Here is a 19920-nt window from a genome sequence, read left to right as displayed (position 1 = left end):
TTCCCTCAGTGCGCCGATTCGCGGCCACAAATCTCCAAAATCCGTACATCGCATTCTCCTAATATTTGCTCCTTTTCATATTAGGCAATTTTTATAGAGTTTCATATATGAAAATGTGGCACAAATCATGAAGAATACAAACAAAAAATATTTGAAGGGTTGTAGCTTTTTGCTCATTTTTGCAATATTTGCATATAAAAAAAATATATAAAAATTTTGACATTTCGGTCAACTTCAACTCATCTGAAATGGTCAAAAACTGCAATTCTAAGCTAAAACTCTTACAGTATCGTAATATTCAATCATTTGTCTTCATTTTGAAACAAATTGGAAGTCTCTAGAACAATATTTAGATTTATGGTAAATTTTTTAATAAAAAAACATTTTTACACATCCTCGCGTTACAAATTCATGCATCATTTTGTGATAATATTTTTTGTTTTTTCTGTTACTTTGATCGTTTTAACGAATGTTTTATATATCAAAATGATCGCAATTTAGTGTACAATACAACAATAAAAGTAACTTGTTAGCTTTAAAACCGTTTTCGCACAGCTTGATTTGAATACAATTATGTCAATGAATTTTTTTTTGTGCTACCAATATATCGCATTATTTATATATGATAATGATATTTTTTTCATTTCTGGTGGTTGCATACTAAACTTCAGGCAATGACAAAAAAGGAGCCAAAAATGAACTCTTAATCTTGAAAACTAAGCGCGCTGTAATTTTTTGAAAAAATTATTTTTTTCCGCTTCCACGCTCACTGCCAACCCGCCTCGGCATACGGGAGACGTAAAGTTTTATATATGGAAAGTGTGCAATTTCATGCACAATACAACTAAAAAACAACCCATGGTTATAGCTTTATCAATTTTGAAATATTTTCATACAAATAACGATAAGTGCAAAAATTTCAACCTTCAGTCAACTTTGACTCTACCGAATGGCTGAAAAAAAACGCAAGTGTAAGCTAAAACTCTTATATTCTAGTAATATTCAATCATTTACCTTCATTTTGCAATGAATTAGAAGTCTCTGCACAATATTTTCGATTTATGGTGAATTTATGAAAAAAAAAAAAACAAACAAATTTTCCTTATTTTCCGTACGTCCGCGCTGGGTAACTCTTCCGAAAAAAATCATAAATTTTTTTTGTGCGATTGTCGAAACATGTTTGCACCATTTAAAATTAGCTGTTACATAAAGTTTTATATATGAAAATGTGTGCAATTTTCATGTAGAATACAACAGTAAATGATTGAAGGTTGTAGCTTTTTCTCTTTTTTCGAAATATTTGCATATAAATCACGATACTAAATAGAAAAAAACCACATTCGATCAACTTTGACTCTACTGAAATAGTCGAAAAACGCAATTGTAAGCTAAACTCTTTCAATCTAGTAATATACAGTCATTTATCTTCATTTTGAAACAAATCTGAAGTGTCTAGTACAATATTTAGATTTATGGTGAATTTCTAAATAAAAATTTCTTTCCCTCAGTGCGCCGATTCGCGGCCACAAATCTCCAAAATCCGTACATCGCATTCTCCTAATATTTGCTCCTTTTCATATTAGGCATTTTATAGTTTCATATATGAAAATGTGCGCAAATTCATGAAGAATACAAACAAAAATATTTGAAGGTTGTAGCTTTTCTCATTTTTGCAATATTTGCATATAAAAAAAAAATATATAAAAATTTTGACATTCGGTCAACTTCAACTCATCTGAAATGGTCAAAAACTGCAATTCTAAGCTAAAACTCTTACAGTATCGTAATATTCAATCATTTGTCTTCATTTTGAAACAAATTGGAAGTCTCTAGAACAATATTTAGATTTATGGTGAATTTTTGAAAAAAACATTTTTTTACATCCGCGCGTTACAAATTCATGCATCATTTTGTGATAATATTTTTTCTGTGTTACTTTGATCGTTTTACAATGTGTTATATATCAAAATGATCGCAATTTAGTGTACAATACAACAATAAAAGTAACTTGTTAGCTTTAACCGTTTTTCGCACAGCTTGATTTGAATACAATTATGTATGAATTTTTTTTTGTTGCTACCATATATCGCATTATTTATATATGATAATGATATTTTTTTCATTTCTGGTGGTTGCATACTAAACTTCAGGCAATGACAAAAAAAGGAGCCAAAAATGAACTCTTAATCTTGAAAACTAAGCGCGCTGTAATTTTTTGAAAAAATTATTTTTTCCGCTTCCACGCTCACTCCAAACCCGCCTCGGCATACGGGAGACGTTTTGGTTTTTAGGGCTTAGGCGTAAGAGGGTTAATAAGTGGGGTCTCTTCTTTCTCATTTCTCTTTACCTCATCTTCCTTCTTCCTAATGAACCCCATATTCTTAGTTTGTTTGTTTGTTTGTATGTTTTTACGTTGCATGGAACCAGTGGTTATTCAGCAACGGGACCAACGGCTTTACGTGACTTCCGAACCACGTCGAGTGTGAACCCATATTCTTTGGAAGCTTGAATTTCAATTCAATGGCTCCTGTGGGTTTGTCCCATATGAATAGGTTTCATCTTCTGAATAATAATAATATAATAATAATAATAATAATAATAATAATAATAATAAATAAAATAAAATAATAAAATCATAAAATAATAATAATAATAATGATAATAAAATAAAATAATAATAATAATAATAATAACACAACAACAACAACAACAACAATAATCTTGTGTAAGAGACATAATACCAAATACAGAATTCAAAGCAGATGGTAGATAGGAAACTCCTACAAATGCATGTATATACATAAAAACCCAGCAATCTAATCACATCAATTTTTACAGGATAATATTTTCCAGGTGCATACAAATTTAAACACTGATTTTGCAAGTGCAAAATCAGTATACTGAACAACTTTTACTGTATAACTACAGCATTAAAATGTGTAAGTAGGATTTAAGAAAGGAGTTCAATTTTAAAAAGTTTGCAAACTTAGCATGGAAGAGAATTTATACTTTACAAGTGCTATAGAAAATACAATGGTAAAATTGTTCAAAATTACATTACACAGCTAACCAACAGTAATCATCACAGTACAGTACTAATTAAAATGTCTAAATATCCCTCTCTCTTAAAAAACTAAAGTATCTGTGCATGTAATTTCAGAAATTATGTTAAAATGGAAATACATCGCTTAACAGTTCTATATCTTTTGGGTGAGAGAATTTTATTACCCAAAAAACCAAAACTTTAAAACTTGTTAAAACCAAATCTCATTTTTCTCTTCAAAACATTAAATTATAAATAAACAAAAACTTATCTGAAGCTTACCTGAATACCATGAACCCAATAGCCACTTGTTCGAGCAGTATACCCCAATGTACTGAGTGAATGCGTCACAAAGGTTCTTGCTGTTGGTATCAAAATACCTAGAAAATAAAGTAAGTAGAGTAGTACTTCAAAATCATCTTACAAAATAGGCAAGCAACACTGTTCTAAAAGTATGAAAAGTATAAAAACTGAAGAAATAAATAACAATAAATATATCACTTATCATAAAAGTAAAAATGAAAATTTTTTATTCAATTTTGTATTTTTCATAGCTAAAAAACCTGAGGTCTGCACAATAGGATAAATCTTCTAGTGCCAGCTGGAAACAAGTTAAAAACAATCAAAGATTATACAGCAAGAAATCTGTGGCATCTGGCAACTGGGAATGTGGCGCTGTGGTGGACAAAATGTAAACAAACACTGGATAATAAACTGGCAAGGCTGATTTGTTGTGGTCATAGCTATGAGAGCTCTCTTTTATGTAGAAATTTGTGGGTTTTAAGTCTTGTATGATTGTTGCATATAGGAAAGATTATGTTACGAAAATATTCAAGTGGCAGCAGTGTGCGGTTGCTTAAAGATGGACAGATCCAATGGTGAACAATGGGGGATAAAATGGAGAAGGGATTGTCTGAAATTTAGCAGGATACAAGGCGAGTATAAAGGATGCAGAGGATAAGTCAAAGATTGGCTTGAGGTGTGTGGAGAAAAAGTTAAATATCTAGGGATGGAGAAAAGAATGAGCTTGAAAGGAAAAGTGCCAGAAGTAACAGAAGGAATAGATAGAGATGAACTTACGATAAAGAGGGTTCAAAGATAATTCTATCCAAACTAGATGAAGCTTATCTAAAAGATATGCTAATGGAAAATTACAGTAAAACAAAAAACTATTTTAAAATAGGAAGAGAATCTAGTGAAAAGATGAGAGATTTTCAAATTAGGTATGAAAAAGCAGAATCAGATTGTAACAGAGCAATGGGTAAAAGCATGCTTGAAGAAGAAGCTAAGGGTTTCCATGTATTAGAGCAAGTAAATCTCACAGAAAATAAAAAACAAATGGTATTAGCAGCTTGTAGTCAAGGAAAGTTGGCATATAAAACAGTGTCACAGATAATGAAAAGAATATTTGAGGGATTAGGGAATAAAGAGGAAGGGGAATGGTGGGGGTCAGAAGGCACTGGGAATTCCAGGATAGGGAAAACCAGAGATAGTAATGGACCACGGTGGGAGTGGAAGAAATCCTATAAATAAAGAAGAGAAAGTAACATTATGTGCAATAAGCAAATTGGAATGGCATTGGGCTATGGATTATCCTCAGAATGATCAAAATTGGAAGAAAACAGAAACTAGACAACAAAAAGAAAATAAGCAGAAAACAGAAAATGGACAAGAAGAAAAAGTTTATATAAGAGACGTTAGTAAAATAGAGGAAGAATCTTGGGAAAAGGTTGATGCAATTTTACACACAGGATGTAAATCGACAGTTTGTGGGGAATTGTGACTAGCACACATTGTCATGCGTTTAATCAGGAAGAGTTGAGGAGAATGAAGGATACTTAGAGTCTAACAAAGTATCTAATTTTGGCGAGTCATCATGTAAGTCAATTGAAGACTGAAACTTTGCAGGGTGATGTGCCGTGATTAATAGGTAAGAAAACCATGAGTAAAATGGGTATGACCATCAATTTAAAAGGAAATTGCGTTATAATAGAAGTATTAGGGGAAATGAAGGTAAGTTAATAAAAGATAACCAGGGTCACTTAAGAATACCAATTTTGAAGGAAGGCAGAAGAATTATTATTACTGGAGGGTTGGAAGGGAAAGCATCAGGGAAATTAAAGGGTTGTAAGTCTGGTTGTACTGTTGTTTAAAGTCTTAAACGAGATTATACTGGAACCAAGGAACGTGAATAGGTGGGTAGATTGTATGACTGTTGCATATAGGAAAGATTAGGCTAGGAAAATATTCATAAAAATCCAAAAACCAAAAAACAGCTGGTCATGGGATTTGGAGATAAGGAATTGTGAACCTATACTAGTATAATAAAAAGATACTATTAAATTTTCATATGCTTGATCATAAGTTTTTGCATTATATTCATTTGAATATGAAGGTCTGGTATTTGCCTTTCAACTTCACCATCATTGTTCAATAATTTAATCAGATGAATTACTGGACATAAAGGCAAATTATTTCTGGAATACCTGTAACTTTAATCATGCAATTCAGCAAATACCATTTCAAACAGATCTCACAGATTCCTGGGTATACAATCTTTGATTGTTTTAACTGGTTACCAGCTGGCGCGACAAGATTTATCCTATTGTTAAGACAGAAGGTTTGTCTCACTTATGAACAATACTATTTCCAAGACATAAGTACATCTTACAAGGACAAGGAGTTGAAGGTAAAAATAATGGTTTAAAAGGTCTGCAACACTACTGGTAAATTACTGTAAAGGGTTGCCCATATGATTTGTACAACACACTAAAAGTAATATCAAGAGTTTTTTTTACAATCAGTCAATTTGTGCAAAATAATTTACATTATCTCTAGAAGGCTTACGGTACACATCAAATGTGAACCTTACATCATAATACCGAAAAAATTAAAGACTGTTAACTTACCTGGTCTGTGAATTAAATCTGACATACTAGTCATGTTAGTTGACACATAACCTGGATTTACAGTTTGCACAGTGATCCCAGTTCCACGACACTCCCATTCCAAAGCTTGAGAAAAATAGTCAACAAATGTCTGAAAAGTAATAAAAGTAAATAAATAAATCTATTTAAACAAAATAAAGTAGCACTTATAAGAGAAGTTGGTGAACTTGTTAAATTGCTCAATAAAAATAGCAGTGAGAATAACGTCCACATTATAAAAACAGCTTAACATATTTTGCACCACATGAAAGCCTTCTAGCTTACAAATAACTACATCCATAATTACTATAAAAATAAAACAGTTTTGTAATTTCTTGGTAATGAATGCTATTGTCATCAATTAATTTTTTGTCAGATTTTCAATTTATGAGCTTGGCTGTGAAATGAAAGACCGTACTACTTTATTATTATGTCTTTCTGCTTGTATTCCTATCTGGTTCAGAGCTTTGTCTAAGTTTTTCTGTTATTTTCTGGGCCTTCATAATGGTTGTAATGAGTAGTTTCATCTCTACTACTTTGCTACCAGCTCCTCACCTCTAATCACAAGGCAACATCATCTTAAGTTCATTTTCATGCTCTAGACAATTACGCCAAATTACTTCCTTACTTGTAACTATATATCTTTCAAAGTGCTCCACCAATAAATCTTGCCATTTCGTACCTTACTTGTTTCAAAAGTCAATTATAAAGCACCCATGCACTATATGCGATACAATTTTTGTGACTATTAACCTACTTAACCATAGACAATCCAAGTTTTGTGACAGTACTAACCTACATAACCAATCAGCTAATTTACAAGCGAGAACAAACTCATATCAACATACATTACTCCAAATTATTTTTCCTATAACCTCAATTTTCACTTAAATTATTAAGTCATCAGAAAAAAAAAGATATAATACAGGCAGTTCCTGGTTATCGGCTAGGGTTCCATTCCAACGGCTTGATGATAAGTGAAAATCACCATAACTGAAAATCGGCACTTGTCAGCACTTACTGGCGCTGGATAAGTCAATGGCACCTCTGTAAGGTATGTATCAGTAGCAATACTCTATTATTGGAGCAGATAACCAGAAAACAGCACAGTTTGGCGCCAAAACTCACAGATTTTCAGCGCTAGACAAGCCCCATAAAACCAAATCGCTGATAACCGGGGACTGCCTACTACATATTTCTACTGAAAAACATGCCCTCAATGTGTAACAAAAATACTTAGTAATTAAAAGATTTTACAGTTCCTTTGAATGCATAAAGTGTCCTTTTTTCGTAACCTTTCCAAGTTAACTACCACAGTTAGTCACATGGAGAACTGGGACAAATTAATACTACAACTGAACCTCTTAAAACCTGTATTCTGTGATCCGGGAACTCCTGTGGTTCGGCTTGACTTTGAATCAGCTGCCATTAGTTCGTTGCGCTGCCATGAGAGTGGTGCCACATATTGTTTATAACTTCCCAACTAGACCCGACAGTAAAAAATTGCCATATCTCTTTTGTTTTTATGAAAATAATTGTTAGTACTATTGAAAATGTGTAAATTCAAATATATTTTCAATATTAACTTTAAATGAATAGTAAATATATTTTAAAAAAAATATTGAGAGGAGGGTGATGGAGGGCACAGAACCACACTGCCCAAAGAACCGAATCAGTTCTCTGGCAGTAAACTCTTCCATCCGTTGCAAGGCAATCCTGAGTTTGGGCTGCAAAGAGAGGGCACAGACACCTTACCTTTCAAAGGGAAACACAAAAAATATCACATATTATGGAAGGAAATGGAACGGTTCCCTTAAATACATTAAATCTTCAACTGAAGTAACTTCTTGAGATACTTATCCTGAGCCAAAAGGGGAGAGAAAGGTAAAACTAAGAAGATTCTGGTCAACTAAAAGAGTAACAGCAATAACAGCTGAAAACTTGAGTATAGAGACAAATGAAGGCAAATGCACCAGAGAACAGAAATGGGCAGATTATGTACTGACTTAAACATTTGCTTTTCAAACTGCCTGCTTCCATTCTCTAATATGACTAAGAAACTAAATGCATAAAGTCCTTCAACCAGTTTCTACATCCCTCTATATTCAAGATCACACCCTAGACCCCTGCAGCTGGCACAGTGTGTCTATCTAATTCAAAATTAAATATCCTGCTGAAAACGTAAACATCTACAAAGCCTGAAGATTTTGCTTCCCCTGGAAGATATCCTAAAGAACAAAAACAAAAATACAATATGTAATACTATGAAAACAGCTATCAGCCAAACCAGTGAAATACCACTCATAGCCAAAGCATGAAGAATTCTGATGAGCTAATATGTTCAAAATATATCTGGTGGAATACCAGTGAACTCTAGACAGTCAACCAGGTCAGCCAAACAATCTTCTATTTGAATGGCAACTCCCTGCCGGCAAGGAGATATAGGTATCTTTTACAGTAGGTAAGATTCATTCCAAATATTAAATGATTACTGCAAATACTGTAGTGTACAATAATTGAAAAATACCTTAGAGGCAGCATAAATTCCCATAAGAGGAATAGGGCCTGAAGCAGCAATAGATGCAATATTAATAATGGCTCCCTTTCCTCTGGAAATCATTGAAGGAAGAACCAACTTGGTCATTGCAGGGACAGAGGCAACATTAACATTTACATGACTCCAGATTTCCCGGTCAGATACACAGCGAAAGTCCATTGGGTTTGGAAGCATGACACCCACGTTGTTTACTGGAAAGTACAAAAAATATATTACACACTTAATTTAAGGTCTATTTTTTTAAATACTTACCTCTCCGTAATCTAGCTTTTACTTCTGTGCCAGTGGTAGCTCAATAGATTGGAAAAAAAAAGAAAAACTGACATTGTTTTCTATTATCAGTCTTTTATCCATCTACTTCCACCATCCCCCACCGGCGTCCAATACGTACAAACACTCGTAGCCGATCAGTCTACCTCTGTCCACTTTGAATGTGGGGAGGTAGGGAGGGCAATTTATACAATGGAAAGGTAAATATTTACATTTTTTAAAAGAATCTTACCTCTCCATCATATAGCTGATTCTCACACTTGAAAAATGAGGTGGGAAAAGTGGAAATCAACCAACCTTTTAAAGGCTACTTGAGAACAAAATAGTACACAAGTGCTACAAACCATTCCAGTCAAAAGAGAGAGAGAGAGAGAGAGAGAGAGAGAGAGAGAGAGAGAGAGGAGAGAGAGAGAGTTTCTCTTTAATCTCTCAGGAATGTTAATCTATTTCTCTTTACTAGCAACTGACAACAGAAAAACTTATGTTTGTTTTTTGTCTTCCAAAGATGTATACCTTTGCTATGCATTTTTAAAACAATATGAACACACACACACAAACAGTGTGCGTGTATGTTAATACCAACTGGTTTAAAGAGACTTAAATTAGCATGTATCTTTTCCTGTGAGAGAGAGAGAGAGAGAGAGAGAGAGAGAGAGAGAGAGAGAGAGAGAGAGAGAGAGAGAGAGAGAGAGAGAGAATTTTTCAGTATATCCTTTGACCGTCCAACCCTTGCTGTCAGGTTTCTTGACATTTCTAACAGGTTCGCCCCCCACCCCCGGTCCAAGTCTTTCGGCAAAAGATCAGGGTCTCCTTTAAAATTTTACATAATTTATTAATTTATGAATAAAATCTTACTAATTCACTATAGTATTTTCTTTAATGAATTGATGTTAATGCTTTTTACATTAATATTTGAAAATTGGTAAATCATTTATCAAAAAGAAAAGACCTCATTAGAGAGAGAGAGAGAGAGAGAGAGAGAGAGAGAGAGAGAGAGAGAGAGAGAGAGAGAGAGAGAGAGAGAGAGAGAGAGAGAGAGAGAGAGAGAGATCATAAAGGTCAATAAAGCTGGAAAACTGTCTTTTATGGCAACTCTTACCTTACAGGTTCCTAATGAGCGCATAATAAAAAATTAAAAGAACAAACAAACAGAAAACCAACTATAATTTGTTAAACTCCTATCAAAACCAGGGACAGAAGTACAGTGATTGGCTACGAGTGTTTGTACCTATTGGTCCCCTGGTGGAGGGTGGCAGAAGTAGATAGACTGAAGATAGATATTCAAAGAAAACCCGAGTTCTCATTTTTCCTTTATTAAATCTGCTCACTACTGTTGGCATGGAAGTAAAAGCAATATAATGGAGAAATAAGGTTCATCTAAAATACACAATTAGCATAATATTTTACAAGATTCTTCATAATTTTTTGGAGAAACTTAACATTTTCAACCAATACAGAATAACAACTGAAATAAAATTTTCCCTAAGGGAAGACCTGCAATTGATAAAGAACATGTACATATCATGGTAAAGCCTCCTCAAACTGTTATATTTTTAGCAACCTCTTCAAAAAGTCAAACCTGACAATTTTCCTAACGAAGAGGAATTTACTTCACGGATCTGGGCTCTATTACTATTAAAAAGTAATGTTATTAATTCTGTACCCTTAACAATTCTAAAAATTGCTGTAAGGTGTTTAGTCTTACTAGTAATACTAACAGCTTGTCTTGGGATATAAACACAACTTGATAAGTTGCACAGGCACAGCCACACAATACCACCTTATCAGAAGTACCAGTTTATAAAGACATGGCATAAAAAGAAAAGAATGAACTTTTAACAAAAGTAAAATGACTAAAGGATGTAAACTTACCTAATATTCCTATTTCCTTGTTCTCAAGATGCTTGGCAATATCATCATAAATAATTCGACCATCCAAAAAGTCAGCTTGCACAATTTCTATTTCAACTCCAGTTTCTTCCACTGAAAAAGACATCCAGAATTATAAGTAAAGGTAAACAACCAAAAGAGATTCTCTGCTAGTATATCATACAGGAATGCAAAACATGAAATTTAGAAAATGAGATCAGCATAAATCAATGTAAGTCAAAGTATTTGTAAGTCAAAGTGCCCTTACAGGACTGAGTTGTTAATCCTTGACTAAACATGTAAAGTTTCTTTTAATTCACAAATAGAAAAAATACACACGCTTAAAAAGAATACCCACTTTGTCCTCTCACAAAAACAATTCAACTATCCTTTAACAAACTGTGAAAACAAACACCATCTCTTGTCAGTGCAGAAGGCTGCACAGACCATACACCTACGCTCAGAACTGATGCTACATGATTGCATATGAGTTCTTTCAAAATTCACTATCTGGCAACCTTACATGTTCTATATTTATCTGTTATTTCAATGCAAAAACACAATTATTGCATACAATTAGGCCATACTATGTTTCATAAGAGCGAAATCTGTCATATATTTCAAAACTGTATGAAAATGTTCCGTGTAGCCAAATTTCAGAAAAAACACTTACAAAACATTTTCAAAATTTCCGTTCACTCATCGCTATGCATTTGACCTCAGTGAAGTTGTCATCAAACCTCAGTTCAAATGTTAAATTAAAAATTGAAAAAAAATTTCATAAAATTAATTTTGCTTCCAAAGCAAACATAAAATTTGAAATAGTCCTACTTGATTGTTTTTACACCTCAACACTGAAAAAATATAAATACTACTATGTATATACAAAAATAGAATGCACCCACTGTTATCAACGTACAAGTGGAGCATGTGTGACATAACTATTACAGTGCTGGTGCAACAAGAGTCACCTGGTGTGACACAGGTCTAAAATGAGTAGTGACAATGAAATTATCTTGAAAACATTTATTTTATATTTGTGTTATATTTCATACAAAATCATCTATATTTTTTAAATACTTAAAAAATGATGGCTTTACTAGCATATATTCGCCTATGCAATTATTCCTTTGTCAAAGCCAAGATTTGGTTCCTGGACCTATGTGTGTTAATTTCTTTAATTTACACTTAGCATTCACATCTCTGTATTAACAATTTCTGGCCAGACAGCAAATGAGGATATCTATCTTGTATTTCAAATTACCTTACGAAAGAATAAATTATACACCAATAGCGAGCAAAAGGACTTTTTAAGAAAAGCGAGCAAAAGGACTTTTTAAGAAAATAATATTTTAGGTCAGTTAAAAAACAAGTGGTCCATATGCCTTGATATTAATACTAATAGATATTTTGATTAATAGCCATGTTTTCCATATATGTAATAAAAATCATCTTTTATTCCTCAAAGAACAGGTTATCTCTATGTTCAAATAAATTCATTAGTAACAGATTACATCTCAAAAAGCTTATTTTTTTAGGCCTATAAATCATTTTGCAACATATGGGACAGCTTAAACACAACCTAAAACTTCAACATTCAAAGAAAACTTGTTGTAATTCCTATTCCTATTTTGATAATGTTGTTAAGACTGTTGAGCTTATTAGGTCTACTGTTATACTGCTGCAGAGGCCGTTATGATGACCCGCCTGAGGAGCATATTAAGTGTGCTGTCATTGATGGCACTGCTAACCTTATCTATCTGTACTTGGAACTAATCAACATGAGAAAAAAAAAAAAATCGGTTCAAATCACAGATTACAAATTATATCAATGCATAAAAGGGATCATATTTATATAACCATAAGGGAAATTGTGCTAGCTGTGAATTCGCTGACTTGATTAATCATCTGAGCCCTCCCCATATTTGAACAAACCAAAGCCAAAACCAATACTAAAACTACAATTCACCACAATTAATAAAAAATTACACTCACCTATTTCCGCTGATACTTTCTGCAGTTTTTCCATTGTTCGGGATACAAGGACTATATTCATTCCATCCTTTGCCAGCTGTCGTGCATACTCTTTTCCAATTCCGTCAGTACTTCCAGTAACAACTGCACAGGAACAAAAAGAATTACTGTTAAACCAAGATTACCAAAGTTGATAAGAATAAAATGAAACACTGTACATATAGTTATCGAATGCACCCATGTGCTCATATAGAAAATAGACAGTAGACGAAGGATAAATTTAACACTTACAAAAATTAACACTATTCATAATTCACAAACACATAGATTGAGCGATTATACTGCCATTTGAGAATGTGAGGAGACCATTACAAGTGACAGGAATGGCAACAGGCACACCCAGACTTCACATATAAACTTTATTCTGACACTGCGACCACAAGAGCCTGCAAATTTTCATCCTCTTCATGCATTTTTTGATTTTCATAGCTGAACAAAGAATAGCATCCTCATTATTAAAGCTACAGTTAAACCCTTGACAAATTGGCTTTGAGTTTTTTTTTTTTTATCAACTGACCACTAATGCCTCACCTGACAGTCGCTATGAGTAAAAAATGAGATATTTCTTCTAGTTCAATATAATAGTATTTCTTATATCAGTTACCTAGTAGTGTTAAATATGGCTTATCCTACACCTTAGTAACATCTCATAAACCTACTCCAACCTTGTAATTTTGAGAGACTTTTGTGCCCCATGGCAAATTTGTTGTGAATGGAAAATTACAATGTCAAGTTTTACTTGGACAAAACTACAACTGAGAAGGTAAATGACCAACTTCTAACCAGTTTGACATAAACAAGTTAGTAAAATGGCTAGCCCACTTATTTCTGATAGCTTTTGATACCATTTTGACCATTTTCATAAGAAACTACTGTACTATTTGGATTTAAGATTTTACTTGACTTTTACTAAAGAAGCAAACAATTTTAAAATTAAATCTGGTTTTCCCGATAGTTTTCCATACAATTGGTATTAATTTCACATTTAATTCCTTGAGAAATGGTTGGTTTACTTATATAATACCCCTCAGTCCAGGTCTGGGTAGGTGGGGATCCAAGAGAGCTAATTAGGTATCTGATGCCCTAGGTTTGGTTAGAAAAAGTTGAATTAGGATGTATCAGTGTACTTTGTTTTCAATTTACAGCCTAGTATTACCTATTCTAGGTTATGGGGGGGGGGGGGTGTCAAAAGGGGTACACACAACCCCTACCCCAACCGACCCCACAACAGGCAAGGATCTTCTGTCCTACATTATGATGAATTCCTGTAATTGTCTTGATTATATTTTCATGCTTTATAAATTCTTGGGTGACTTTCTGTTGAAAACGAGTTACACATTTTTTGACTCCTAATTATGATGATCCTACCTTTCTGACTTGTCCCTTGTAGCTAATATATATTGTGCAGGGTAAAACTTTACTTTAGCTACGCAGCCTGATTCCCGCCAGGGACAGATTCCTCATACATAAATGGACATAACCTTCCCTATGATGCTAGGTCCTGACCTAACCAGTTCTTACCTACCCAACCTAACTTAGGGTGACATACCTGACCATAACCTTTCCTATGATTCTAGGTCCTGACCTAACCAGTTCTTACCTACCCAACCTAACTTAGGGTGACGTACCCTGACCTGGCTGGGGTTGGGGGGGACCTAGACCCCCCAAAATAAGGCAGGCACCTGTCCTGATTGGCAACTGGTGGGAATCAGGCCACGCAACTAAAGTAGAGTTTTACTTGCGCAGTATTCTGCATTGTTCGTCAGCCCCCAAAAACACTGGAATCTCTCTAGGATCCCGTAGAACTGGGTAGAGCAGGGGAGGGGAATTGTGTGAAGCTTAACCTGCCCTGCAGAATGATTTTTAAGGGCTTCCTTATTTTTATGCACATATAGTAGGTAGGTACCTCTGTATAAAAAAAGTTTTTTTTTTATTGGTTGTTAAAACCTAGATTTACAAAAAGCTTGGTGCAAACCTATTCTGTAGGAACAATTCTTTTATTTTCCACCTGCCTGTCTTGTACTTTACACATTTTTTATCCAGGATTATCATTCATTCATATATAGTAGTATATATATAAGTAACTTGTATGGTGTGTGTATATACATACATATATATATATATATATATATATATATATATATATATATATCATATATATATGTATATAATATATATATATATATATATGTATAATATATATATATATATATATATATAATATATATATATATATATATATATATATATATATATATATATATATATATATATATATATATATATATATATATATATATATATATATATATATATATATCTATATATATATATATATATATATATATATATATATATATATATATGATATATATATATATCACATATTATATAATATATAATGCACAGTAGTAGTTGTTGTTGTACTGTTGTTGAAATAATGAATCATTTAAACTAATTAACAAGATCTTTATATTCAACAGCGGATCGTGAGGGTAATGACCCCTAGCTACAGCTAGATTCATTGGTTTCACATTCTAGAAACCCAAACCTTCCTTTATTTGACAATCTGTTGCTCAAGCAAGTACCGTACTTCTGCACCTGTCTTACGGCTAGAGAAATTGAAAGGTTCATAAACTCAACTACAGTGATAACTACAGGAAAGTCGCGTAACTGGTTACAAAAATAATAGATGAATTGTTACATAGGATAGTACATGGTGGCCGAGTTGAGCAAATAAAAGGTATGCGTGCGGACATCTGGACGTTCGGCTCGCTCTTAAAACAGTCTATTTGAGGGTCTCCAGCCAACCAAGCATATTTTTCCACTTGGCTTAATACATTTACAAGTGTATCGGCTGTTAAATTGCTGATGAGAAGGCTACCAGGACCTATTCGGCCCAATAAACGTCACTAGACGTCAAAAGAAAACGGGAGAAGGAAGACGGAAACGAAGAAAGTGACAACTCACCTGCCCACTTCCCGTACTTCTCAACGAGACGTTTTTTCCACAACCTGGACCAAACATGAGCTCTGAAGCCTACCAGGAGATCCCACAGCGCATAAATGATTACCTTCCCAGCGTACAGAAGGCCTATAATTGTTAAAATTTCCTCCAGAGGCCCGATCCCAGGCAACATATCCCCCGTAAATTCTTCTTTCACCTCAGACATCGTCTCCTCGTCGGCGTCCATCTACACTTTCCAAACGAATACTGGTTGCGGACTTGCGAGTTGCTGCGGCAGCGGCAGAAGAGGCGCTCTCACAGACGACCCAAACCGCCGCAGACAGCGTTTGAGCTTCCAGGCATCTCAGCTGTTTTCTTCAAGACGTTGCTAATTCCTTGTTTATTGATTTAATAACACTGCATGCTGCACTGCAGAGATTTGACGTTTTTTTATTATTCTTAAAGTTATAACTTAACTGCTAGTACCTCAGTGCTACCATAATTCCGTTTGTAAAAGGTGAGCGAAGTAAACAATAGGGAATTACAATACGCGCTAGCAACCGCTTTCGGTTCTACAAGGGCATGCGGGACAAGTATTTGCCCCGGGCGATGGACAGTCTTTTTAGTAGCCCACTGATATTTTTATCCTTCATTTCAAGCGGACAAAATCTTAATTGTTAAAAGTCTTGTCAATGCAGTGCAACTGGAAGCTATCTGTAACCAATATTATGATTATCAATAAGCTATCTTTCATGAAGATAGCGTAATTGCTTTTCGAAGATAAAGAACTGTAATGAGAGACAGATAAAAATGAACAGTTCAAGATAAGTACAAGTCTCGATCACAAGCAAATGGTCAAGGATATTGGAGCATGACAATGAGAACGTGATAAACATATTAATACGACGAATTTATTTATTAATCCTAATCAATTTTTTTCATGGAATGTTGTGACAACACACACACACACACACACACACACACACACAAACACACACACACACACACACACATATATATATATATATATATATATATATATATATATATATATATATATATATATATATATATATATATATATCTTTTTTTGCCGGCTGTGGTATTTCCGGTTTTACAGATTAGTCTTTCCGTGGCGCGTGCGAAGGTACAATAGGCAGGTAATGGTGGTGAAGCATCCTGGACACAAATACCTGAGAAGTTACATCATGAATTAGCTAAGAATGAGACGAAATGTTCTTATTGAGAGAAACAATAAAAAGGTTAACGATTTTTAAACGGAATCAGTATTATTATTGTTGTAAGAAATTTCTCCAGGCTATACTTAAAGCAGTCTTTTATAACACTAAAAATTTCACCATTCGCTATGATCGTCACGAGCTCTCGGCTCTCACTATCGAGTGAAAGTTTCCCGTTACGTTATGCATAAAAAATTTTACGTTTTCTAACAAACAAAGACATTATTGTAAACGTCTGTCTTTTAATATTTTTAGCGATACAAATCTTTGCATCCAAATGCAAGAACATGATGCAATTCTGCTGTCCGCAGGAGGATTCGAACCAGCATCCAGAGTACCAGAATGAAGTCACGTCGCTGACTTGACCACGTCGGCAGCTTGACCTCGTTCTGATCCTCAGCTACTATCATCAGAATCACTTCCTATTCTTGCATTTGAATCTAAGGCTTTTTAGCAACGAGTTATCTTAAAAGGGTGAAGATTACGAGACGTTAAAAGAGCACTGTGGGCAGTAGCGGATTACGCAATAGGCTAATTAGGCTAAGCCCAGGATCCTGGCTAAGCCTAAGGGACCCCAGAGTAATGGGGGCCACCTGGCCCCAAAGCGCTAGCCTGTATATTAAAAAATATGTAGCTGCAAAAATTAAAATTGCCACATCCGTTTTATATTATATATATATATATATATATATATATTATATATATAATATATATATATTTTATATTATGAAGATAAAAGGCCCATAAAACACTATTTGAACATTGCAACCATATATAATTGAAACGTTCAGATAGTGTTTTATGGGCCTTTTATCTTCATGTTATACTGTTGTATTACTAGTAAAAAAAACAGAACATAATATATATATATATATATATATATATATATATATATATATATATATATATATATATATATATATATCCTTAGCTAGGAGCCCCAAAATGCACCTGGATAAAAACTGACCCTTTGATATGTGCATTACATTAGTTCACAGTATTCTTTCAATTTCCACATTTCCGATACCCAAATTTCGGTATATTGGATTGCATGCACAAGCCCACGTGCTATCTGTTAGAAAATCTGATCCTCCTTCTTGTGTAGAAGGATGATCAGATTCCCAAAGCACCAAGGTTTTATACAGGCACCTTCGAAGGCAGTTATTTTGCTTGGTCATGCGTCAACCCTCCTGCTTTGTTCGATCAAAGGTCTGATTCAAGCAGAAAAATCTCTCATAACAATCATAAATTCCGAAAGCATAATTACCTGCAGTGTACCAGAACGAGTCGTTGATTTACATAATCTGTTCTACATCTTGTAATTTAACCTTGAATTCTATAGGGTAAACTTCTTTGAAATATATTTTATCCGAGATAAAGCACAGAAAACTGTTTTTATATGAATGTTCGTCTTACAAATCAAAACGGATAGTCTAAATGACATATACATGTAGTTTTGATTCACGCTGACTTCCAGTATAGTAAAATATTTAAACTTTTTCTTTAGAAAATCGAGAAAATTGTAAACACACACACACACATGTATATATATATATATATATATATATATATATATATATATATATATATATATATATACATGTGTGTGTGTGTATGTATGTATGTATATATATTATATATATACATACATACATATATCTGCTTCCATTTTACCCAACTCTTAAGAGGAAGAAAATTCCAGAGCTTCCTCCAAGGGGTTGAGCTTCGCCCTTCTTTCCTATTTCTACTCTTGCTTCTTTTTTTTTTTATATCATTTGGGCCTGTGTTAGAATTCTATATTACGCTTCGTAGAAAAAATGCTTGTGTCGTTATCAAGTATTAAGAGAAAAAGGCTAGTGGTCGGCTAAAAAAAAAAAAATGGCCTTGGGCCGTTGCAACGCCATCACGTGGCTTTTCAATTTACCAAGAGGATTTTGTGGTGGGGGTTGTTATAGATTTTTTGGGTGGGGGTGGGAGGAGCCTTGCCAAAGTTGTTGTGTCAGCATGAATACAACAAACGCAATCTCAAAACAGCATTCTTGAGTGCCACCAACGATCAATACAAGGGGTGTTCTTCCTTATATTCAGATCAAGTAGAAAAGTAATGAAAAACTCTAATCTGAAATCTGAACTGATATTCAATAAAAACCTAAAAGAATACTAATACATCTCGACAATTTATTCAGAAAAGTTCATATCTCTCTCTCCCTCTCTCTCACCATGTTTATAAGCACAAGTCTTTTTACGAGCTTCAAAAAAATTCTTACCAGTCATGATCTCTTCATCTCTATCCGCTTTTGTTGCAGTTTCCATTATTTTGTATTTGGCTTCTGATACAACCAAGGTAAAGTTGCCAAAAGCTAAATAAAATCATGCCTAACTGTACAGAACGCATTGGGCTTGCTTTGGAATAAAAGCCGGCCTTATCCCAGCAAAATATTCCCTATCCCAAAGATATTCCGGAAGTGTGGTAACATGTTGAAGGTTATAAGAATGTTGGCAATGGTCTGGATTTTGAACAACTACCAAACACTACAATGATTATGAGAATAGAGTCACATAGTTCCACAAAAGTTTGTACTACAAAAAGAAAAAAGCAGAGAATATTGGTTACAACATGCAAACATACTTACCTACATGTGGACCTTTAAAAGAGCAAGACGAGTACTACGCAGTTCAGTGATCCGGGGCGGCCTTGTATAGCCTGGTAACCGCGCAAATTGAAAGGAGCTTAGTGCGATTGTGATTTTTTTTTTTCCACTTTTTTATCCTGATCGTAATAATGGTGCGATGCGCCGTTTAGTTGCAGAAAAAAAAGAATAAAAACAAGTCTTCAAGAAAAAATGGGATAAAATTTCACAGGTAAAGGAAGCATAATAGATATCCTTAATTTTGTGCTAGTCAGATACATTCGTCGTAGCAGTAGATCCGCTTTCTCTCTCAAACATTTCTCATGTTCAGCATATCATCGTGGCACATAAATGTGATGTCAATTTAATTTAGATATCAGAATTATCATTAATATGAATTGTGATG

At 34.0% G+C, this 19920-nt stretch overlaps 1 protein-coding gene across 4 annotated transcripts in view; it reads right to left on the bottom strand.

The window, feature by feature from the left end:
* LOC135206958 (inactive hydroxysteroid dehydrogenase-like protein 1) overlaps positions 1-16340 on the bottom strand; it is a 62908-nt gene extending 46568 nt beyond the window's left edge. For 3 of the 4 annotated variants that reach the window (XM_064238511.1, XM_064238510.1, XM_064238512.1), the window contains exons 1-6: positions 15671-16336; positions 12662-12784; positions 10670-10780; positions 8498-8718; positions 5953-6082; positions 3326-3423 (exon numbers count right to left, since the gene is read on the bottom strand). In XM_064238511.1, coding sequence (XP_064094581.1) covers positions 3326-3423; positions 5953-6082; positions 8498-8718; positions 10670-10780; positions 12662-12784; positions 15671-15893 — 906 coding nt within the window. In that variant the 5' untranslated portion in view covers positions 15894-16336. Of the gene's footprint in view, positions 1-3325; positions 3424-5952; positions 6083-8497; positions 8719-10669; positions 10781-12661; positions 12785-15670 lie in introns of all 4 variants that reach the window. The other variant, XM_064238509.1, reaches the window with a different exon arrangement.
* Positions 16341-19920: the final 3580 nt, after the last annotated feature.

The sequence above is a fragment of the Macrobrachium nipponense genome, chromosome 31 (assembly GCF_015104395.2).
Source record: "Macrobrachium nipponense isolate FS-2020 chromosome 31, ASM1510439v2, whole genome shotgun sequence".
NCBI lineage: Eukaryota > Metazoa > Arthropoda > Malacostraca > Decapoda > Palaemonidae > Macrobrachium > Macrobrachium nipponense.
Note: the sequence above shows the minus strand (reverse complement) of the source record. Positions and strands in the feature narration are given on the sequence as shown.